The sequence below is a fragment of the Drosophila serrata genome, unplaced genomic scaffold (assembly GCF_035046125.1).
Source record: "Drosophila serrata isolate PLE 108 unplaced genomic scaffold, ASM3504612v1 contig_165, whole genome shotgun sequence".
Lineage (NCBI taxonomy): Eukaryota > Metazoa > Arthropoda > Insecta > Diptera > Drosophilidae > Drosophila > Drosophila serrata.
Genome location: NW_028257063.1, coordinates 1,051,312 through 1,075,525, shown reverse-complemented (window position 1 = coordinate 1,075,525; position 24,214 = coordinate 1,051,312). Strand labels below are relative to the sequence as shown.

Sequence of the window (24,214 nt, the reverse complement as noted above, 5' to 3'; positions counted from 1 at the left end):
GGGGATGAGGCGGCTTGTCAATTAGCAATTGCCTGGGTGTGAAATTATGGGTTAAACAACGATTTAGAGGGCTAAGCTAGTAGCCAGCTACCAGCTAACAAATTCCATTTTCACAGACAACTGCATTTGCTGACAATTAGTAAATGGTTGTCTCTAGTCCCAGGAGAAAATAGAGAAAGGAGGAAAAATAAGAGAAAGTAGAGAAAGCCATGTCCTAGGGTTCAATTCCTTTTTCTGTTTAGCTCTCTCTCTCTGGCTTTAGTCGCAGCGATTATCTTATCAGCTGCGATTAGACACGCTTCCTCCGTGATTGCGGACTATTTGGTTTTAAGCGGATTTCATTGCACCTTCGTTTTATACGTGTTTTATCCAGACCAAGCGCTCGGTTTAATTAGATATTAATTGGTTAAGCCACAGCCATCGTTCAACAGGTGTCGCAAAAGCCGAAGAAAATTGAAAAACCTTTTCGACCTGGCCTCACCCCAAGCAAGAAAAACACACAGAACACACCGAAAACAAGAAAATGCCAGCAAAGCTCACCCATTTATTCAAGGCGTCAAGCCAGGCGGAAATGACGACGAGGACGATGAGAACGGAAGGAGGCGGCAGGAGGAGGTGGCAAGGTGGCCTTTTATCCTTCTCATTGTTGCGGAGCGGCAGTTTAAGCCTTCGCGGATGTCAACCGCAACAGAAGGTGCTGTTGCTGATTCAAAACAGTGCGTTTCATAAAGGGAATATCTTCATTTTTACATAATGAAGTTCCGGGAACTTAAAGATTCCAAAACTGAGACTCCTATTAAATCTCCTTGTATTTAACATGTAAAAATATAATTTAAATTATTTACTATTTATTTTTGGCTTTACATTTTCGATACTTACTTTTATCGTGTACTTTACGCCACCGCGCAATGAATGCCACATGACGTAGACAGAAAAAAAAGGACGAAAATGGGCCGCAGCTTTGTTTCTTCCACATTTCCGTCGCGCATTTTGCCGTGACTTAATTGGTATGCGACCCCTCCTCTCTCTCCCTATAGTGTGTATATATATATATATATTTTTATATATGTTGGTATATGCATAATACAAATCCGGGCGCTTGTTTGACGCTTTTCGACTTTTCTGTGTGCGCTGAGCCTTTTGCCTTCTTTTTTTTATATATTTTAGGGTCCTTCCTCGCGCTGGCTGCGCTTTTATTTAAAATATTTTTTGTCGTGTTGCTTTGTCGCATTTTAATCTGCACAGAGCACGCGATTACCTTCCCCTTTAAGGCCCTAAATGTATGTGAGAATTCCGGCAGCAGTCAGGCGATAGTGTGTTTGTGTGTGTGTAAGGATACTGGGACAAAATTAGAGTGTGCTTTAAATATTTTGATATTCAACTTTAAATTTTCAAAAAAAAGCTAAAATAGCATCAATTTGAATTCGGTAAGCGGTTCTATGTTAGTTTTTATTAGGTTAATAAATCTGTATACTTAATTTACAATTTTAAATTTTTTTAAATTTTTGACAATTTTTTGGAAATTTGAACGATGTAACCCCTTATCAAATTTCGAAAAAATTTCAAAAATTTTTTTCTTTGGGACCTAGCTAGTTTGACTCGGCTGTTGATGCTGATCAAGAATATATATGTATTATGGGGTCGGAAATGACTTTTTCACTGTGTTTCAAGCTTCTGACTAAATTTAGAATACCCTATAGTTAAGAAACGCAGATTTTCTTGATTTCTTGATTATGATTCTAGAACTCAATACACCTCATTGATTTCTTCCAGTGTAGTTGTCTTTGTATGGGTGGCATTGTCGTTGCTTAACCACGATTTACATACAAATCGCTGCCTTTTGCTGCCTCTTTTTGTCGGTCGACGTCGACACATACAAAAATAACGCGACTCTGTTTTATTTTTAACACACCGCCAATTATAAACAATATAAATTTGTATAGTTGTATAGGTGTGTGCGTGTGGTTGAGGTTAGTGTGTATGTGTGTGCGTGCTGGTAACTAAGTTTAGTCATTGTTGAAATTAAAATAAAAGGCTGGCTGTGCTGCAACAAAGGCAAGTTAATTTGGCTGCATTCATTCTAGCCGAGTTTCGCGGAAATTTTTGTCCTGTTTTATGCAAACACTTGCCATGCAATTTAAATGCAAATTCGAAAGCCGCACAAAAATGGCATTTCTTGCCTTAGTTTTGTGCCGAAAAATATGCATAGAATGTGGGAGCTATAAATAGCGAATATATGGGGGCCCCCGATAACAGCCTTTCACCTCTCATTCATTGAGATTGATGATGAGCGATGTATTTGGCTGAAATTCAATTTGATTTTCCATCTGACAAGTTAAGTGGCAGAAAGCTCGCATTTCAATTACGCCCATCCCGAGAGCAGCCCCCATAATTAAGCCCATAAAATGGCAGGGATTGGGACGGGGGAAGGGCATTTTTATTGCGGTTCGAATTTCCATTCAGGATTCGAGGTCCTGCGAAAAATAAGTGGGATTCTGTCCCCCTGCCGCACTCTCTCCTCTCGACAGCGATTTCTATAAAGTGTAACAATGCAAAAGTGCCAGGGGCCAATGTCATTTTGGCCTAAAATATCATTTGGTTTAGGCCATAACAGACACAGAGGCGGAGACAGAGCGTCCTCCCAAGTTGAAGGTGCGTCCAGGGGTCAAGCTTTTGCGCCTCGTCCTTGCCCAGGACTCTACCCCGCTCACACGCCCGGCTACGTGAGCCAAAACAAGGGGCAACAGAAAATAAAAGGTAAACACATAAAAATTTGTTGCTGCGGCCCAAAAACCAAAAAAAAAAGAAAAGGAAACAACATTGCGGTTAACGAGCTGAGAGAAAGAGGCGCTGCGCTATGGTTTCAAAGGATCCTGCGACCACTGTGCCAAAGGCGACTCAAGGGGTCAGGTGGGCGAGGTCACAGCGGAAAAACAGACAGTAAAAGTCACCCGCCGCGGGCCAGAGCAGGATAGTGAGAGTCTCGGCGAGAGAGAAAGAGCACCAAGCACTCGCTTTTGTTGTCATTTGCAGCATGAAAGTATGCTGTATTAAAATTGTAGTGTGCCAATTGTGTGCCTGTGTGTGTGAGTGTCCTGGCCTCCTCTTATACACACATACACATTATATATATATATTTTTATATGTATAAGCAGCACGTAGCTGTGTGCGCCAGTGTGCCTTGTAATTGGCGTTTTAGGCCTTTGACGTCAAACCCAAATAATAACCGTTCGCACTTTTGTTTGCTCTCTTGCCTTAACACTTTTGTGGCCGATGGGACAGCTTTTGTGTGGTTTTATTTGTTGTATTTCTTTTTGCACTGCGCCACTAAAAACAATGCCTAAGCACACACAAAAACACTGACCTTTGGACGGGGCAATTAAAGTAATTACAATTACAATTTACAATCGACTCGTCATGAATTAAGGCACTCACTCTCAGGGCTCACATCATTAATTAATACGCAGATGATGAGAGGACACACTGCCGGGGTCGCTCATTTAAAATGTATCTAGGCGAATAAAAGCACTTTATACTAATTACAGGACCTGCTCTGATGATGACTCAAATATTCCCTTTATGAATCGAGGTACCCAAAAATGCCCAATCATGCTATATTTAGTTGCAAAAACTTTTAATGGCCTTCATTATTCTTCTCGGTCTCGGGATACGCCTTTAACACTTTTTAATTGCCAATTAAGAAGTTTTTTTTTCTTCTTCTACAGCTTTATGTTCCTTTTTTTCGATTTTTGCCTGGCTTATTTGAGGGAAATGGTTGGATTTTTCCTCACTGGGCAATCGATCGGCTTTTCGCGACATGAAGCCAATTTGATGCGTGAAAGCAAAAGCCAAAGGCAGCATAAAAAAGTAACCAGCACGCGTTAACAAATTCATTTAATTTGGCCAAAACGGGCCAGAAAAAGAGAGAGAGAGAGAGAGAGGGAAAGAGAGTGTGACAGAGATGGGGGGCAGGCGCCAACAAAAATATGAGTTTTTATTACTCTTGACGAAATGCGAAAGGAAGTGAGCCAAAGGACCCAGCGAAAGGAACGTAACGAATATAAGCAGAAACAAACACAAAAAGGGAGGTGTACGCCAGTGTTGCCAAAAAAAATCCACTCAAAAAACAGGATAAATCAAGAGAGAGATAAAGTTTAGCAAACGAAAATAAATGAAATTTTTGAGGCATCAAATTCAATGTTACTGTTAACGATGAAGAATTCTTTATCATATTTATACACAACATTTTGAAACTATACATTCTATTACATTAAATGTTTCCTAATCTTACCTTTATAAAGAAAAAGAACGATTTAAATTCAGGCTTTAAATTAAACTAATTACTTTTTACTTTACTTTTGAGAAGCCATCAAATATTTGAAATGAAATTAAAGCAAGAAAGGAACTGACTTTGGAAACCGAAGATTATTTCTTTGTAGCTTGGAATCTAATTATAGGATTCAATCGGAAATCAATCATAACTAAGCTTAAAACATTCGCATTTAAATATTTCTTTTTATGTGACAGTTTGAAGCTTAAAAAACTCATAACTAAGCCAAAAATAATAAATAGGTTAAATAATAATAGGTTAATAAATCTGCATGCTTAATTTATAAATTTAGAAAATTCGATTTTTTGTCAATACTGTATAGTGTCGGAAATGACTCCTTCACAAAATTTTAATACTCTTTATAATAACCCAAAAAATAGCCAACACTCTCTCCTTAATAAAATGGACAAATGGCCAGCACTGGCACACACCCACAGTCCCGCTAGGATACGCACCAATACACGAACAGCTCTCTGTCACACACACAGTGGCTAAAAATAGAAATGCGCCTCCCGGCACTCCCTAAAAAGTGGCAACACAGTGGCAACAGAGACAGCAAAACGAAGACAAGACAAGATTACAAATGTGTAAGCAGCAATTCCCAGAAGTTTTCCCCCACCTTTTCCCGCTCTCCCTCTCTCTCACTCTTTCTCTTTCTCTGCCCTGCTGGTTTCCTTTCTTTTTCTTTCTCTTTCTCTGTTGCCGAAGAACAGACGTCGCATATTAAACTGTTGATGGTTTGTTGCTTCGTTTATTTGTTGCTATATTTGGCCATTTGCTTTTGCCTTTGCCATTGTTATTCTTTTCTTACGTTCTCCGGCAGACGAGCCTCAGCCGTGCCCTTAAAGTCATCTCTCCTTGAGTGTGTGAGTGTATGTGTGTGTGTGATGGGAGTTAATTAAAATATATAAAGCAAACTTTAATGACACAACCGTTGAAAGAGGGCATTTGGCACGCTTTTAGGCAGATTAGGCCAATCTTAATTCCATCTGGCAGTTGTAAGTTTTGATTCGGCTTTGGAAAATAAAAATAAACTTTCCTATGATCCGCCAAAACAGACGTTTGTCTTTTGTTAATTTGTTAAGACAAGTTGTGTGGATATAAGAGATATTGGTAATAAATTTTGGAATAAACCGAGAAGTTTTAGCAGCAAATTATTAAAGGAATAACATTTTTTTTCCTGTGGCATTAAATATAATTTATGAAATATGAAGTTTAGATATGCTAAATATTAATAATAATAAGGAAACAATCCAACAATATGAAACCACATTGCGTATACGTAATGTTACCAGTTCCCCTTCAACCTTCAGTTTCCCCAGTTCATAAAATTCTTGAATATATTTCCTGCGAATATACTTATAACTAATAAAAAAATAAAATTTTAAGGAATTTAAACCAACAATCCAAAAATAGGAGTTGCACTCAAAGCCCACACTGCGTATACGTAATGTTACCAACTGCCTTAGTTGACACTGATTAAGCTTAATTTCTGTAGAATCTGTTGCCATCATAAGCAATATGTATGCCACACAAAATAACGAATCCCAGAAGTGCTGACTTGCCTCAAAATAGAAAAAGTTACTACATAAATGGACCATAAACTATGCAAAATTCTGAGCTAGAGAGAGAAAGGAAAAGCGAGTAGCCCGAGGCATAGAGTAGAGTGAGCCTAAGTTATGGGAAATTTTAAATGTTCTCTGGTACAATATGCAAAGTGTAGGGAACGATAGAGGATGGGGCTAGAGGGGAAGGCATACCAAAAGCCTGGCAAGGATATAACATTTGCATATAAACTAGAAATGATGCCCAGTTGTGGGCAATGGAGTGCCTAAGTGTTTATATGGCCGCCATGGCTTCATTAACTATAGTTACGAGCTGAGAAATTTTGCGGCAAGGATCCCTAGAAAATGTATCACAATTATTAAAGCGGCGAGCGGCCTGATAATTAGATACTTGGCGTAACCTTTTGATACACGATACAGGACGAGAGAGTGGGAATTGCTTTCGGGACGAGTGCGTCCTAAAAGGTTTCCCATGTCGCGTGGCTTTCGAGTGGGCGGACCTCTCACTGCGGTGGCTGCCATGTGATTTATCAGCTATGACTATGAAGTGACGCCAAAATGCCATTCTTCCGACTCAAACACTCAGAACACTCAAACACTCAAACACTCATACACATGCAGGGGGCGGAACCGGCAATTAGCTTGCAGGCACACAAACACAGCTCGTAGTCAAAGCAAATTTTCAGTTGGTACATGGAAACGGGCTTATTAAATTACAATAAATGCGATCCGAAGGCGCACTCTGCCGTTCGCCACCTGGCGGCTGTTTACGTTACTGCTACTGCTGTATTTTTTACGCCCCTCAAAGAAAAACAAGGCAGAATATATATGTGTATACAAAAAATATATATCAAGAAGAGGAATATAAAAGTAAAGTAAATCTAACCTGCGGCCATTTGTTGTGCGTGGGTGAGAGAGAGCGCTGCCTTTTGGAGCGACAAGAAAATATGTTAAATTAATGGAGGCGAGATGCTGCTACCAGAGTCCTGGCTAAAGCCAAAAGGAAACGCGATACCCATCAGGACAACACACACACACAGAAGTCCTAAAATAATAGACACAGCGGAAGATTTTCGCCTGGCAAATACATTCGAGGAACAAATTTAATCAAAACCTTATTACGGCCAAAGGAAAAGGGAAAAAGGCGAACAAATTATGACAGGAGCGGAACGAGCAGCGGCGACGAGTTACCTCAATTTGGCTGTCCAGTTGTCCGTGCTGAAACTTGACAAACACAGTGTATTCATTTCTGATGAGGGACAATGACAGGCCCATAGACCATATACTCCATAGAAGCTCTGAACGGTAGAGAGGGAGAGCTGGAGCAGCAAACTGAAAAGAAAAATGTGTCAGAGGCGCTTTCCTGGGCATAATTTGGGTCCGAAAAGTGAAATTTGCAACAGGACAAATTGTCAGGAAGGAAGGAATTCATCAGGAGCAGGGAGCTAGGAGGCTTGACTTGGCCCACAAGAAGGAACAGCGTGGAAAGTCCCATAAATTTGGTAGTTGTCATTTATAAATTTGATCAGCCTTTTGTTTTATGCATTGTCCTTTGCTATTTACGGCTGAAATATATATGCACGGGGGCGTATCCAGTAAGCAGGCAAGTTTAATGTCCCAGGATCTGCCGCCCACAATTTCCCTTCAGCTCCTTCGTAGTTTGCTCCCTGCGCTCCTTGTCCCTCTACTCCTGTTTATGTGCGCCACATAAAACTATCAATTTATTGCTGCAAAATCGTTGCGCGCTGTTTCCTTTGGCTGGCGCTTCCTGCACACACACACACACCCACACACTCGCAGGACACACACACACACTGGCTTACTCCGACTGCAACTGTATGCAGCTTGCTCTCTTTTCGTGGGTTTTGTTATTATTGTTGGCAGCCTCTTAGGCGCCACACTGACGAGACAACAGGCGTTTGCATCTCTCCTCCTCCTTGCAGCTCCATCTCCGTCGAGTTCTCTATATATGTATTTGTATGTGTGTGTGTGTGTGTGTGTGTGTGTGGGAGCAAAAGGTTTTCTCACTACGCGAACTTTGTTACAAATTTCTGCGACTTATTTTTCGCCACGAACTCGCGCGATGCTTCTCGGCACAGCTCCTGCATATTACGTATACGCCACGTATACGTCTCTCTGTCTGTCGCGCGACAAAAATAGCATCAGTTGGCACTTTTTGGCTGAGTTCGCCGAGCTCAAACTCCGACCACATCCATATATATATCCATATATATATATATTTAGATGTAGATATAGCTAGAGCTATAGCCGTGGCCATAGCTGCTACTCCTTGGCTTGGCAACAGCCAAATCCTTTTTATGCTTTTGATTTTTTGACACCCGACGTGTTGTTGCTCTTGCTGTTGCCTTTGCTGTTCTTGTGGCTTGTTAGCCATCATTGTTGTTGTCTTGGTATGTCAACATGCGTTGATTCTTTTAAGCCAAAAACTTTGGGTACAGTCGCCTCCAACTCTGCACTCTTCTTCTCCGTTCGGTGTTTGTGCCTCGTCCCATTTCGATTTGCATAGCAAGTTGCACTCGAATGTCATAAGAAGTTTCGCATTTTCCATTTGGTATTGCAAGAGGATTTTGTTGACATGTGATTATATCTACTTGTGATATTGTTTTGCAGTCAGCAAAAGCTGTAAGAGTCTCATAGGAAAGTGCAATGAAATTTAGAAATGGGAGGAAAGCTTCTAAGGAGATTGTAGAAGATGATCTTGGTTTGTTTTAAATAAAACGAATATTTTGGAATCTAAGCCATAAGAGTTAAAGTCAAGAGACTTAGAAATCACTTGAAAAGTTATGCTTTTTCAGTTTAAATATACTTCTCGAGCTCTATGCAATTTCCTAGCTTACAATTACTACATTTCGAAGGCCGCATTCAACTAGAACTGGTACACAAAAACCAAAATCAATTTTGTTCCGGCACGAATATTGAAGGCGACACAGTTATGAAAGCTTGAATAATATATTTCCCATAGTTTGAATGAGAAACTAGACCAGCTTAATTTGGCCCGTCCATCAGAAAGTATGCCATTCACCCCCAGAGCTCTAGGTGGCGTCGCTTATTTCGATTTATTGCAACAACGATAAGCACCACCGCCAGAGGAGGTGGAGAAACTAAAGCCCAGAACCACACCCACACAACACCCGTCACCTCCCCTCCCCCCGCCCAGTTAGTTGCAATTCGAGAAAGCAGAAGAGCAAAACTAGCAAACAAGCGAAAAAATCAATTTAAAGTTCAATAGCCTCAGTAGCTAGCTAACTGACTGACTGACTGAGTGGGTGGAACTTGCAACTTGCAACTGGGAACTGGTAACTGGTAACTTGCTACTTGGCTGAGTTGGCTGAGTTGGCCCGAAAAAGAGCATGCCAGCGAATGGGACCGAAAATTCGTACAACTTTACAACAATTTGCAAGTTATTTGTGTGTGAAATTAAGTTCAAAGTACAAAATGTGGGTTGCAGAAGCCACACAGAGTGACTAAAGAAACACAACAGGACAAGGATTCGCTCTCCTTTTGGTAATAAAACTAATGGGATTCTTGGGGTTCCGCGACAACGCTGCGTATGCGTAATGTATGCAAAAATCAGCATAAAGCTGCGCACTTTGTTGCTCTCTTCCTTGTTGGCATAAAACGTGCCCAAGTATCCATTGATGCAATTATGCGGCGACCGGCCAAGTTGATAAATGGCAATCGTGAGAAGCGCCTGTGGCGGCAACATTTACCAAACCATCATCATCATCATCCCCATCACCATCACCATCACCATAACCATCGCCATCGCCATCATGGCCTCCATCGATGAAGTAGAAGCAATCCCCGACCAGGGCACTACGCTCTTCACAATGCAAATGGCTCTTCGACACGCCACGCAGTCGGAGGTAGACAGTGTGCCTAACGAAGCGAATCATCAATTGATTCCACTCTGACAGCCGAACAACATGGCATTCCCGCAGTGCGAAAAACAAAAAATGCAACAAAAAATAAAGGGAGCACAATCCAGAGCCAGTCGAGTGTCGGGTTTCTGTCATTGCGATGCATTTATGCTTTGTCAGGTGATTTAACAGCTGCATCATCAGACCCGGCAACTTGACAGTTTGCCATGGCACCTGCCGACAGGTGCTGAAGGGCGCCCAGCTCTTATGCTAGGTATTTTCGGGCAGACAAAACGAGTTAATGAATCGCATGCACTTGGCACGAGGACACTCACAGGAGGGGGTGTGGGTTTGAGTGTGTGTGGAGTAAATAAAATGTATTTAAAGTGAGCGGAATAGCACATGTACCGTAGTTGAAAACTACAAAATTGACAAGATAAATTATGAGTTAGGTGAATGTAGTTATAGATTTAATAGCATAGAAAGCTAAAGAAACATATTGAGTTTGTTTTTTGGCCATCAAAAATCTCAATGAACATACATATATGTATCAAGTATGTGCAGTCTAGGGTCTTTAAATCTATAATTATCAATAAAGTTTTCCTGAAAAGTCGTAGTTTAAGATAACTCAGCCAAAAAGGCATTCATTTCAATTCGGAAACCGTTCCCATGTTAGTTTTTATTAGGTTAATAAATCTGACAACCGGATATAGCTTGATCGATGCGGCTTTTTATGCTGATCACGAATATATATGATTTATAGGGTCGGAAATGCCTACTTGACTTAATGTCAAACTCCTGACTATAATTAGAATATAACATTTTTGTAAGCATAGTCAAGTCAAGTGTTTCAACCCTAATTAAGGTATTTTTGCCACAACAAATTAGTTACTTGCTTTCCTTTACCAAAATTGTGCTTTTATTAACATTTTACCTTGCATATATTGCACAAATTATTACTCACCAAATTTGTTCGTTAGACTAATCAATTGAATAAACAGAATTCAGTTTAAAAATCCTAATTTTTCCAATGTATGCTAGCAGCACCTGCTAATTGAATACTCCATGGATTTTATGGCAATGAAAACTGAACTAAAACGCGGAATTATTAAGTGGCAACAGAGTCGCGTGGCAAAAACCAGAACAGAACCGAACAGAACGGAACAGTTTTTGGATGCAGCCAAAAATAGCACAGGAAAGTTTTGCAAGAGCAAAAGCGAAGCGCGGAAATAGCAATTGTGGAGGGAAAAGGGTTAGGGTGGGGGTGGGAAAAACCTATACGGACAACTTGAACAGCAAATCCCAATACACAAACATGCAACCAGCACACACACACACACACACACACCACCGACAACGACACACATGTGGCAGCAAAACTAAACCGGAGGCGCCAACATGTCCTACAAGTGATTTATTTTTATGTATTTGTTGGTGGAAAAGACAACAAAAAAAGAAAAAAAAATAGGGAAAGAGAGATGGTAAACGAGAATAGAGAAAAGGGGAGCAGAACAAAGTGAAATGCCACAAAAAATAAAGTTTGTATTTCACTTGTTTTTGTTGTTCCACAATGGCGGTGGCGGCGGCGGCGGCGTCGGTGCAAGCGAAGCGAAGCCAGCCAAGCCTGGATTTCCACCCTGGATTTAGTCCAACACACGCCTTTTGCCCGCTTTCAGCCGCAGAGAGCAGTAAAGTAGCAGACGTGAAACTATTTATAGCGAAAGAAAAATCTGAAAAAACCCTGCTAAGCGGCCGCACAAACAAATGCAGCAAGAAGGAAAATATCCGTAGCATAGTTTTATGCGCAACGTAAAGGAGCGAGGAGCGAGGAGCGGGCATCGCCTTCCCTGTCCCTTCCCTGCAAGTTGCAACATTTAGACGCAAATCATGGCAGACATTAGCGTGTGCAAAAGTTTTGCACTGAACGATTTATGGGTAAAGTTTGGGGGCTTCTTACCTGGGCTGAGCCAGCCATTCCCTGACTGACTGTCACCCGTACTTACCTTGCCTTTTATTTTATTTTTTGCGATTTATTTCTAGAATGCCCCACCGCCATGGATGGCATGGAGCGGTTCGCCTGCCCAATACCCGACCGGCAGGGCAGGTATCGCTGCATAGACGACCATGTCCTGTGCGACGGCTTCATTGACTGTCCCGATGGCGAGGACGAGGACCGGAGATCCTGCATGTTCTACAAGACGGTGAGTTGGATGACTATATAGATGAACTATATACATATAATGAAATAATCAAAACGTAAAGCATACAAGTTTAGAAATTCAATATTTAACCATAGCCCACCCTGCGTATACGTAATTTTCTCAGGCTAATCTTTCCTTTCCGTTTTCCTTCGCTTCTTTGCAGACGAAGGCTCACTTGGATGTGTTAGCGGATGCGTTACTGCGCTGGGCGCGAGGGCGTTAAGCTCCACCCCTCCACCCCTCCCCACCAAACACACACACACACCACACACTTTAAAGTTTAAAAATTTATGACAAAAGATTAGTTTTAACGTGTTCGCCCCCCTTCCCCAACCAAGTCAAGCAAAAGTCTATTAAGTTGAAACATTACTCGAAAAGCACCACACACACAGACTCCCGCCTGTCCTTTGACGAGAGAGAAAATCCAGAGGAAAATTCCCCAGAAAAAAATAACAATACAAGCCAGAAAAAAAAATAAAATCCAGCATCTTGCAAAAAAAAGAAAACAAAATTAAAGACAAAGCTGAATGGATTGCCAAGTAAGAGAACAAAATGATTATAAACAAAATGAGGCAGCGATTATGCTTAAATGAAAGGTATGATTATTATTACACTATTATTATTAAAAATTAACTTAATGAAAGCCCAAGAACAAAAAGCAGTTATACATACTAAAGCTAAATTATAATTCCACAAAACAAAACAAAACGAAAAAGAAAAACAAACTAAAAATGGGATAAAAACAAGACAAAAACCAAGCTGTTCTCTTTTCATTTTGGAATTTGTTTCGCCGGATAAAAATAATTGGGCCTAACTATTTTTAGTATACATTAAATAAAAATATATTATAAATATATCTTACTATATGAAATATATATATTTCGTGTACATTATTTAATTATACGTGTATTAAAGTTTAAATGTTAAATATAAACCAAAAGAAATGAAATCAAAACGAAGCAAGCAAAAACGAAGCGATAAATAAAACACGCGGAGGGCAAGCGCGAGCAGCAGAAGAATGAAATTATATATACATATACACAGAAAAAAACCGACATTAAATATATATTAATAGTATACATATACCAATAACAAACAAATATACAATTGAAGGAAAATATTGCATTAGGTTTTATTGCTGATAACTGATAACTGAACAAGCTAACGAGTGCAATATAATAAACTTATATACAATGCAATAACAGCCAGATTAGCGACATAAACAACAAAAGCGAAAAAACAAACATTTACAATTTAGAAGAAGAGGCAAACATTTACATAAAGAAAAAGACTTGACTTCATTACCAAGAAACAAACTCCTTTCGTTCGAACCCGAACCTCTTACGACGCTTTCATTTCGAATTTAACACTTAAAGTTTGTTTTGCTCAGAGTTTGATTTCTTCATGTGTGTAAATATGACTTTCGATTATCATTTCCCCTTGATTTGCATGTGAATGTCCTCCCGGTTTTGTTCTGTTCACGAGTGAAAAACAGTTCTCACGGAAACGGCAGCTATCTGTAGTTAAGTAAATTTATTTACATAATTAACGTATATTTAAATAACAATGGACTTATAAATATACATAAAACGATAAGCTTATAAGCGAAACGAGAAGCTTGTAAAAACGCTAACACTAACCCTAATCGAATCTGAACCCGTCTGGTTTTATCCCGAGTCACTTCTATATCCCATATGGTTTTCCTCGCTCTTCTCTCAATCGGAAACGCGGAATTGGGAATTATTCGTTATTATGCCTGCAAGGGGGCCAAGTCCCAGCCCAAATCAATCAATTAAGAAATACAATCAAGCAAATTTTTAAGCCGAAAATTACAAATTAAAGTGTGTAAACGGTTGTGTAAGCAAAAAAAATATATAAAACAATGGGCAGAGAATTGCGAATTAAACAATAATAATGCGTAGCCACTGAGCTATTTTCACAATGCATTTCCCTCTGCGTTTCCCTCTGATAAACAAAACAGATTTCCTGTTTTCTGCACGTAATTAATTCACTAATTAAATGGATTTTTAATTTGCTTCGAGATATATAGTGTCCTTTTGTTCTTTTGCATGTAACCCGAACATGTTTAATTATTTTTAAATGGAATAACATATGAAATTGCGAGCAATAAAATTTCATATCTTATACACAGTACGTCGTATAAAAAATGGCAAACAAATTATATAAAAATGTATAATTGAGAATACGTTTTACGAATAAGTTTTTATTTCACATCCCGTCACCCCTCCTGCCCCCTCTTCCCTTCCATATATATATATATATATTTATATATATATATTTATATATATATATATCAACGATCTTCGTTATTAACCGAAAAGTATAAATGGGAGACAGCCGCCTTGGTGTTTTCTTTCAATTGAATTGATTCAGTAAAAGTATATTAAAAGGCAAAAAAAAAAAACTAAAAAACAAGAAAATAAATAAATAACTGCAAAATAACCCACCTTTAAATATAAATGAATAACGACAACAATTTCTATACCATACAATAATACTAAACGCAAGACAACGTGTGTATAACTCTAAGTAAGAACGATAAATACCATTAACGAATACACTAATCTGTATGTATATGCGACTTAATTGTAATCCTTGAAATTATGCACAAACTAAATCCAAACGACAAGAACAACAAATGCGCACTAAAAAAAACAAGAAAACAAGAACAAACCCCGAACGAAAAGGAAGAACATAAAAGAACAAATCAAAGACAAACCGAACAAACATTTTAATCACACTTTTTGAACGAACAGCAATAATTGAGGTAAAGGTGTAGAAAAATACACACAGACACACACACAAATACATATATTTTTGGCCTATTTTTCTATAATCCTAACAAAAAACAAGATCGAAATTTTAAAACGACAACAAGAAACCACAAATCGAAGGATACATAAATTTTGACTGTAAATAATGCAACCGGAAACGGAAATACCCGAAAGATTTTAATTTTTGCAATTGAACAAAGTGCTAACGAAGATCGTTCAATGACGTTTCAATTATCCTTCTTACTCACTCTTATTACGTATTAATTTTTAATTTCTATTCTATAAGAAGCTCCTTTCTAGCCTATTTGAAAAATAGATGAAGATTTACTTCCTGAGTTAAGCCTGCGCGTCAGCAAAAACAGTATTGTGTATAAAGTAACAATTTGTAAATAAAACATATTACGATCTAAATTAGTGTTTTTGAGGTGTTTAAGTTGTACGGTTATAGAGTGTTTAGTTTTAAATTTATTTTTTAAATACCAAGTAACGAAAACGAAAGGCAACTTTGCGAAAAAAAGCAAAACAAAAAAAGCAAATGCAGAATATTAAGCTGACAAAAAAAAAGAAGAAAAACCAAAAAGACACTCACACACACACAATTGTTGAATGTTAAAAGAAGACATACACACACACACAACCATAGGTACATACACACATATACAAGTATAAACATATATATACATATATATATATTTAAGAATATATAGTACACTCGACACCCCTTGAACTTGTATTTATTTGTATTTGTATATTTGCAGAAGGTAAAAGAAAAGTGAAAAATCAAGAGAAAATCAAAGAGAAGATGGAAAATTATAATTATGAGTGGCTTTTGACCATTCGCACAAGAAAAACCGAAAGATCTATCGATTCTCAATGATTTTTACCCTCAAGTTCCTCCTCCTAATTAGTATATTTGCTGTAAATAATTTTGCCTGCCTCTTTTGTAACTCTCTGGATCCGTCTCTATCCCCCTCGCCCACTGATTTCGAATGTGCAGGAGGTATCTCTTTTAGCGTAATTCCCCCCCTTTGTTTCACCAAAACAGTTTCTTAACTACTTATAATAATTAATTATATATTATACGAATATATGATAATGCAAGAGAAAGAACAAAAAACAAGAAAATACACAAAAAAAAAACGAAGACAAAGAAAAAATGGAAAACAAATACACAACTTAATATACACTGAAAACAAACCACAAACATGCATTTCTGATTTTTCTACCCAGATTTCAGATTATACTTTTCCTTCTCCACAACAAAAAATAAAACACACTCACCTCAGCAGCGGCACTGAGTTAGTTGCTCCAACACACACAACAACAACAGCAGTAAGTTAAATACTAAACGCATGCAACTTGAAAACTATATCACAATTGTTTAAAACATTGAGCACATATTTACCTTTTGAGTTTACGCAATACACTTCTTCTTTGCCGAGTGCTGAGCCTGCTGAAGTGCACCTGAAACCGCCCGCAAAGTTTTTGAGATTATGCCGGGAGTCCTTGGGGATCCTTGAGGGTGGGTAAGTTAGTCCCAGAACCTCTCCTTTTAAGCTCCTCACTTGGCGGTCAAAAGGAACTTTTCAACATTGTCCAGAAGAAATAGAATTAATTTTAAATTATTCCCTCAACAAAAATAAGCATAGAAGAACGTACTCAGATGTTTGGGCAAAGCGATATGAGCATATTTTCGGTAATGAGATTTTGACAGGACATTTGGGACACTGCGTCCATGCAGTCAGCTACGAAAAGAAAGAGTAAAACGTATATTTAAAAGAAGTATAACCACGTATAAACGAAAAATAAATATATTAATGTTAGTTTAGTTAAGAGTAGAACCACATGAAGGGAAATATATAATGTTGCTGCTTTTGCTGAACACCAAGGTGTTGGCCATCGCTTAGAAGATTTATTCAAAACTTTAACCGTGCATATATAAATATATATATATACATTTATTTGATGTAGAAGAGATCCGTGTCTAGTAAAATCTAAGATTGCACCTGGCAATTGTTGAAAAGTTTTGCTATACAAATTGCCGACACAGAACTTTTATTGTGAGGCATTGGAGGCTGCACGCAAAGCTCGGGACAACAGAGATTTACGATATAGCGGCTATATATCAGACTGGGACCTAAAGTGACCTTCAATGGGCATCAGGTGTTGTCTGCCATTGATTCCGGGCCAGCTTTTATGGCCACCGAAAGCCACAAAAAGCCGCACTCAATGCAAAAGCAACCCGAGCCACTGATGCAATTTAATGCCACTTTTATTCCGCACACCGGAACTCACCTGGCACAGGTGAGCATTTAACGCTGACCTCTGGAAGCCTACACACAATGCAAGAACTCTTCTAATAAAACGAACCGAAAGCCACCAACCAGTATAAACTTCCTCCTCACTGTGTTGCGGGGTTTTGTGTGCAAATTGCCGAAAATAAATTGTTTGTAAATGCAATTTGGTCAGGACAAGTCCAGTGAAGAGTGAAGAGCTCTAGAGGCTAAGGATTTGTAAGGCATGTCGGGCAGATAAAGGTATTCAGAGGCAAATACAACTCGTTTTACACTGTTCGGTTTAGTTTAATTCTTACCTATTAATATCCAATTAATTTTCCCATTATTTTCAGCAGGCATTAATTATCCACTCAACCCTAATTGAACTCATTACTAACTCATGCGATTCATTAAAAATTACACAACACAACACACGCACACCCCAAAAACACACGCCCCAGTAAATTATGTTCGAAATTGAAACAATTAGCGGGACAAGTTATGACAAACAATTAGCATAAACAATTTTGCACTGCTGCACATTTTATGTGATAAATAATTATACCAAATCAAAAACGAATTATATAAATATGTATGTTTGTATTTAAATGCACCACAATTGCACTTACCCATAAAAGCGTTATTGAAACGAGTATATATATATATATATTCTATATTTTATGTCGCACTTGATTGAGAGAGTCCTTGGGCAAGCAGATCAGTCTTCCACGGCACCAAGACCCCGAATTTCAGACACCCAGTACAGCAGGTATCCTGGGCAATCCCAGGTACTTCCCCTTCGTTAGCTTTGGACGCACAGGGACGCCACATTTGTCCCCGCAACCCGATCAGGAATGGCCAGTTTTTAATGGAATCAAAAAGAGTATTTTCGAGCTATAAACGTATAAGTAGTCACAAGTACCTTAATGCAAAACGAACTGTGTGTGTGAGTCCGGCTACGGAAAGGCACCCACTTCAACTCCAAACACTCGCACACGCATTTCCCTTCTTTAAAGAAAATTAGAAAAAATGAGAAAAGAAAAGAAAGCTAAAAAAGAAATGCACACGACACAATCAAGGCTTAGAAGCAATCCGTCCTTAACCGAAGCTTTTGAGCGGAATTCCCCACGGACACCTTGGTATAGACGTAGACCCTAAAGCACCTACCCTACACTACCCTACCCCACCCTCGTTATGCCCACACACCACCACCCCCATTTCGACACTGACAAGCAAATGCACTTAAATCGTAATTGTTGTGATTATATAGCACCGCCTCAAAGTATGCACCAAGATTTTTGACAAATGTATTTTTGCACTATTTTTAAATGCACGAAAAAAGCGGAATAGATCCCGATATTAACTAACATTTAATGTATTTTAACTAAATTAGTTCTAAAACGTGTTTAACAAAACTATACAAAAACCAAAGAGAGGGTATTTCCTTTAACGTTCTTTTGTTAACCAAATTAAAAATTAATGGCAAATGTCAAGAAAAGTCTGCGAAACATTTTATTCAATCGACGCAATGTAAATAAAGAACAAATATATAAAGATGAAAGACGGTAGGAAGGAAGATAAAAGATGAAACAAGAAGTATAGCAAAGTCTAAGTAATTTAGATATTGTCACTATGTAAATAGACCAAAATAAAAGACAGAACACTCGAAACACAGAACAAACAGCGACAACAGACCGAACAAAAGATGTTTTTAACTTTAATTAGAAAGTGTTTTATGTATTATGTACGTATGGTAACCCACGCAGGAAGTCCTACTAATAATTTCTAAGCCATTTAACTTGTAAATTATTATTATGGTTATAAATGTATAATGTAAATGAAGGCAAAGGCAGTGCGAGTCCTCCCTGCGAGGGTGTGGAATATATATGGATTATATAGTATGTGCCAGGAGGACACCAGCAGCAGCAGCAGCGGCGACTACAGCAACAACTACCAGATATATATATATATAGATGTGTACATGTGGTATATATGGTTATAAATTAAACCTACTTCAGTTTGCCCACGACTCTAACTACATATAGGTACAGATATATATATACGTAGATATATATTTCCAAACTGGTGAACCAAAAAAACAAGCACTCAGCTGCAACTCGGTTCGAGTTCAAGTAACGAACGTAAAAAACAAAACAAATCCCAAAACAAATAGAAATTCATAAACACACACCAAAAACCCCATAAAGAAAAACCCAATACAATTATTAATATTGAAATTTAATTATATGCGTTTGCGGCATAAGGAAAAAATGTATTACCAACAAAAATCTCTATATATATATACACAACAAACTAATTTATGAGATTATATATATATACATATGACAACAACAAAAGTATATGTAAAAATTAAATAAAAACGAAGCCTCAGTCAGTATAAAAAAAAGTCGAACGTATTTTTCATTTGGAACAGTCAATCCAATTATTCGCATGAAAATGATTGCGAAAAACCGACATCAGGTAATATTGCCTTTTTGCATTTCAGATCATTTCTTACAGCAATTAAGCGTTCCATGCAGCCTCCGAATAAACGAATATTTATAGAATGAAACGAATGCTGAGGGCGAGTTTTAATTGCCAGATTTTTTTGTCTGGGACGCAGAGAAATTTTTATTTCATTTTGTGTTCGGTTATTTGATCAAGCTTTTATGTGTTTAAAATGGTTTATTAAAAGTATGGTATATATATACAATGATTTAAAAACAAAATATACGAGTTATATTTACAAATACAATTATTTATTTCTTATTTTATAAGAAACCCAAAGAAATCCCCCCTAAAGTTTGAGCTGCATTACTTTACCTTGATCCTCTGAATATCCATTTTAATGTTCAGCTTAAGTCAGGCGGCGGCGTTAGCAAATCTCTCGGGAATCTTCCGGGAGTCACAGCTCAAATATTCTCTTAACAAAACAGGTGTCGTAAATTTTAATTAGTGTTTAGTCAAAAACTAATTTCATGTTAATAACCAAAGTAACAATGTGGGCGCGAGTCCAAGGTCCTGGCGTCTGATGCAGCCCCCATCCAAGCAGGATGGGCACCCCATTTTTTCCGGCTGCCAATTTCCGCTTAATTAGCCAGCTTCTCAGACTCCGTCTGGCTTTGGCTTCGACGAAATCATCATCATCATCTTTGGTGCGGAAAGCTGTGGGAAAACCGAGCCTTTTATGGCGGCCACGCATGTAAATAAAATCTCGTTTTCATCGGGGAAATAGGTTAAAGTTCATGAGGGCGCAGAAAATGGAAAAAAGGCACGCTGGCAGGCTGTTGCTGGTGCCTGACCTTTCCTGACTCGCATATATCGCAGAGGCAACGACTGGTTAATTAAGGTGTGACAAATGCAATCTGCAGACCAGTTAGGCGTGCAATCAGCCAAAGGCCAATCCGGGCGGCTCATTAAAAGGGGATTTGGCCTGGTTAGCACTCATACGTCCTTAAGCTTGCACTCGCAGAAAAAATTATCATGAAACTTGACTTGGTTTTAGGGCGGTATTTTAATATATTCCTATGGAAAAGGAACTTGGTTTCCCGAAGTTATTTATTATTGATTTATATTAAATACTAATAATACCAGGCGTATACGTAATTTTTTGAGACTGAAATCAATCAATCAATTATTCACTTTTTGCTTAGTAGATGACTTCCTAGAAGACATTATAAATAATTTTTGTGTTGTTCAAGTGTACTATTTCCAGATTAAAAGCCTTCTAGGAAATCTGAGTAAGCTTTTTCCCAAGTGCACGACCTCGACTAGGCGCGATAAAACAAATGCCAAAGCCTAAAATGGCATCTTCTGGCATTTGCCATTCGCCTACCATCGCCTCGCATCGCATCGCTTGTAAATAAATTGCCCTTAAATCCGGCTGCAATTTGTTGCACCCCCACGGATCACAGATGGGTATCTTGGTATATGGCAAGTCTTGTCTCTGGAAGGCTAGAGACTGTGAACTGGGGACTGGGGGCTATTGGATATGGGATATGGAAAAGATAGAGCGTTAGATGGGATGCCGAACGTGCCCGGAATGAAGACCAAAGGAGGAGCAGGAGACGAGGGAGTCATCATGGACAGGAAACAAACTGGAGCTGAATCTGTGTATTGCAGTTCAAAAATAGCACAACGCACAGAGGTTTTATTTTATGCAGCCTGCGTAGATTATTTTTACATCAGCCGGGGAATTTCGGTGCAACTGCCAAAAGGACTTCTTTTTTTTTTGTTGGCAAAGGACAACGCCCACTCTCCCTCCTTTGGACTTGGCGCTTCTACCACTCTAATGCAAAATGTTGCGGTCTGTTTCCATTAAAGCTCCTTTTACTTGGCTCTTGGCAGTCGTCCTGCGTTGTCCTTGGCGTGTGCGGTTTCCCCTTCGATATCCCAGTGACAGCTGCCACATGCGAACATGGGCCACGATCCACTGCCTTTTGCTATAGCCAGTTCTACCTCTAGCTCCCGTGCCTTTGCCCCTTACTCGTTCCAGTTCCATGGCCATTTTTTTGGGGGCTGGACATTAACCCATTTCCCCAGACGCTAGCCCATATATAAATTGTGACACGAGAAAATGTTCCGTTGACATTTCTTTGTGCGAGCGGCGCATAAAAAGTCTGTGGAAATCATTGGCCCGCGTTTTTCCTCACTTTACTTATGTCGCGGGAAAATGTCTCTCTGTCGCTCACTCATTCCGCATTTTATGATGTATTTTTGGCTGCTGCTGCTGCTGCCTGCCCGCCTCCATTTTTTACAGCCTTTTATTAATATTAATGATGTGCGCGCCACGGATGTTGCAAAATATGCTAAAAGTTGGCTTTATCCTCTCGCCTTTGTCTGGCTTTATTATATATATGTGGATATTTAGCATGTTCCCTGGTCAAGCCGTACTCTCTGGCTCAACGTGGCGTATACGTGATATTTAAATTAGTGAGAAAAACATGACTGCAAGTCGGCCAGCATAACAGTCAATCAAAAAGCCATCTGCAAGCCAGTCTAATTTGCATGCAGATCCCAGCAAAGGCAAAAGAAAACTCTGGCCAAAGTCAGCATTTCCACATTTTCACGCACACACAGCACACAGATGATGATTATTATCATCTAACTAGAGGGGGGATCCAGCTAGTTCTGTTGTTGTTTTCCCCAGTAACTTCCCCCCCTGCGATTGTAGTTTTAATGTCGGAATAGTACCAGTCGTCCCAAAGGGCCATCCCGTATCCCACTGCCTGCTGTATTTGTTATTGTCATTGGATGTTGGTCCACAATGTAATTTGGTCTGGATTTTCATGACTTGTTGGCTTTCGGGGGGGAGAAGCGAATGCTTTGCAATGGGGAAATTTCAGCTGGTCGTTCGTTGTTCGCTGTTATTTTGCTTGGCCAATTTATTTGTTCTTTTTTATTTTTGCTGTTGCCACATTGCAATTTTCAAATTCATCCGCAATATATGGGGATTTTTGTTTGTCCATTTTTTTCAGGGTGATACTCTAGGTAAGGGATTTCCTAGTTGATCAGTAAATAATGTCAAATAATGTCAGTTTTTTCTAATATAAGGAATTTTTAAATAAAGGAAATGAATTATTTCCAAAGTTATAAGACATTTACTTGATTCTAAAGTATTTTCTTGTAGCTTAAATTTATTTTTAGCAGCTCCCAACTCTTAAAACCTATATAATTCTTATGTAAAATGTTTCTTTATCATATTTATCAACCTATTATAATTGCTTACTTTTAAAAATCTTACTTCCCCACTAGTAAGAGTATTTATCAGCTGCCTGGCCTCAGCGTTTTTCATCTGTATTGTTTTAAATTTAACTTTCAATTCAAATTGTATGGATTATTCTTTTTCGATTGTGAGTGTGTGTTTTGGTTATTTGTTGTGTCAACACTGAGAGAGCGAAATAGTGCCACCAGCCCCCCGCCTTATACCCCCAGTATGCTATATCCCCCGATTCCGGCACTTTGATTTCACTGGCAGACAATGGGACGTCGCTAATGCCCCGCAGGGCATCCAACTATATAGATAAATATTCTGCACAATATCTGCGGTGACTGCTGATGTGCGAGTATTGTATTTGGTTAATTATTCTGGTCGATTTAAGCATTTAGCTCGTGAAAAGAGCTGTCAAACGATGATGTGTTGTGATGTCAGGCAACAATGAGAGCAATTTTGCAGAACACTTTCGCGTATTTGTGGGATGCTGATGACGTCTCCCGCCAACAGGTCTTCCTTGGCTGATTGTTTACTTTTGCTTGGGATTGGCTATTGTTATGGTAAATGTATTTATAAAGATAAAATTACATTTACTCCTTGTCGTCGTCTTCATCATCATCGCTTATACCCACCGCCTTGTCGGGATAGAATTTCTTGAGGATCCTCTGCACATCTGGAACGATTGTTTCATAGTCGGTGGGGAACTTGTCCCTTCGCGGTGGCCCTCGTTCCAGACCCGACCAGATCAGGTGGACAGAGGTGCGGGCATTCTGCGAGAAGCCAATCTCGAAGGCTCCATCACGGGGTATGATGCGACCGTATTTGTTCTTCACCAGCTGGAACTTGCGCTCCGGAATCCTGTGCTGCAGGAAGGCGCAACACTCATCGGCCTTGGTCTGGAAAATGGGACACTCGTAGGTGTGCTCGATGTAGATCATGGAACGTTCCTTGGTGAAGTGCTCATCGGAGGCCCAGTCCACCTCCTTCTTCTTTTTCGTCGGCCCCTTAGACGCATGTTTCGGCATTTTGTGGCTACCTCTCCTAGAGAGGTGTTCTGAATTTTGTTTACAAATAAAAAGTGAGATCACAAAGCCTGCTTAGCCGCTAACAATCTATTAATTAGTAATGGCCTTTCTTGATTGATAGATGGCCCGGCTTTTTATGATTTTCTGGCAGCACCTATGCATGTACGTACCGCGATCCATAAATCTCATTTCGTATTTCTCAAAATGCGCAGCGCTGTCCAGCAATCCGCTGGCTTCGATCATTAGCCCGGCTATTTTTAAAGTGCCTGACATTCCCTCTCTCTCTCGGTTAAAGCCAACATCTTTTTGGGGACACGACCGAAGCCAAGAAGACTCAACAATTCGGTTGTTAATTTGGCTACATTGACTGACAACGCAGCCGCCTTTGAGAAAATTAAAAAAACAAACGGCATCGAATAGATGCACGG

The 24,214-nt window shown here is 39.2% G+C and overlaps 3 protein-coding genes across 3 annotated transcripts in view; 2 read left to right on the top strand and 1 right to left on the bottom strand.

The window, feature by feature from the left end:
• Window positions 1–11,955, top strand: part of LOC110177855 (uncharacterized) — a 65,604-nt gene extending 53,649 nt beyond the window's left edge. Inside the window, exon 6 of the transcript XR_015270366.1 lies at window positions 11,817–11,955. The gene's annotated coding sequence lies outside the window, so the exon portion shown is untranslated. The remainder of the gene's footprint in view (window positions 1–11,816) is intronic.
• Window positions 1–15,969, top strand: part of jeb (low-density lipoprotein receptor domain-containing jelly belly protein) — a 32,172-nt gene extending 16,203 nt beyond the window's left edge. The window contains exons 2-3 of the mRNA XM_020944804.2: window positions 11,817–11,977; window positions 12,141–15,969. Of these exons, the coding sequence (XP_020800463.2) occupies window positions 11,817–11,977; window positions 12,141–12,200 (221 nt within the window). The 3' untranslated portion in view covers window positions 12,201–15,969. The remainder of the gene's footprint in view (window positions 1–11,816; window positions 11,978–12,140) is intronic.
• A 7,122-nt stretch (window positions 15,970–23,091) lies between these two features.
• Window positions 23,092–23,869, bottom strand: LOC110179400 (selenoprotein H). Its single transcript, XM_020946924.2, has one exon. The coding sequence runs from the start codon at window positions 23,784–23,786 to the stop codon at window positions 23,352–23,354; it is 435 nt and encodes a 144-aa protein (XP_020802583.2). The 5' UTR covers window positions 23,787–23,869; the 3' UTR covers window positions 23,092–23,351.
• Between the last annotated feature and the right edge of the window lie 345 nt (window positions 23,870–24,214).

What these genes read in the sequence shown, in the direction of transcription:
- LOC110179400 (XM_020946924.2), bottom strand. Translation starts at nt 23,786, where the DNA reads ATGCCGAAACATGCGTCTAAGGGGCCGACGAAAAAGAAGAAGGAGGTG.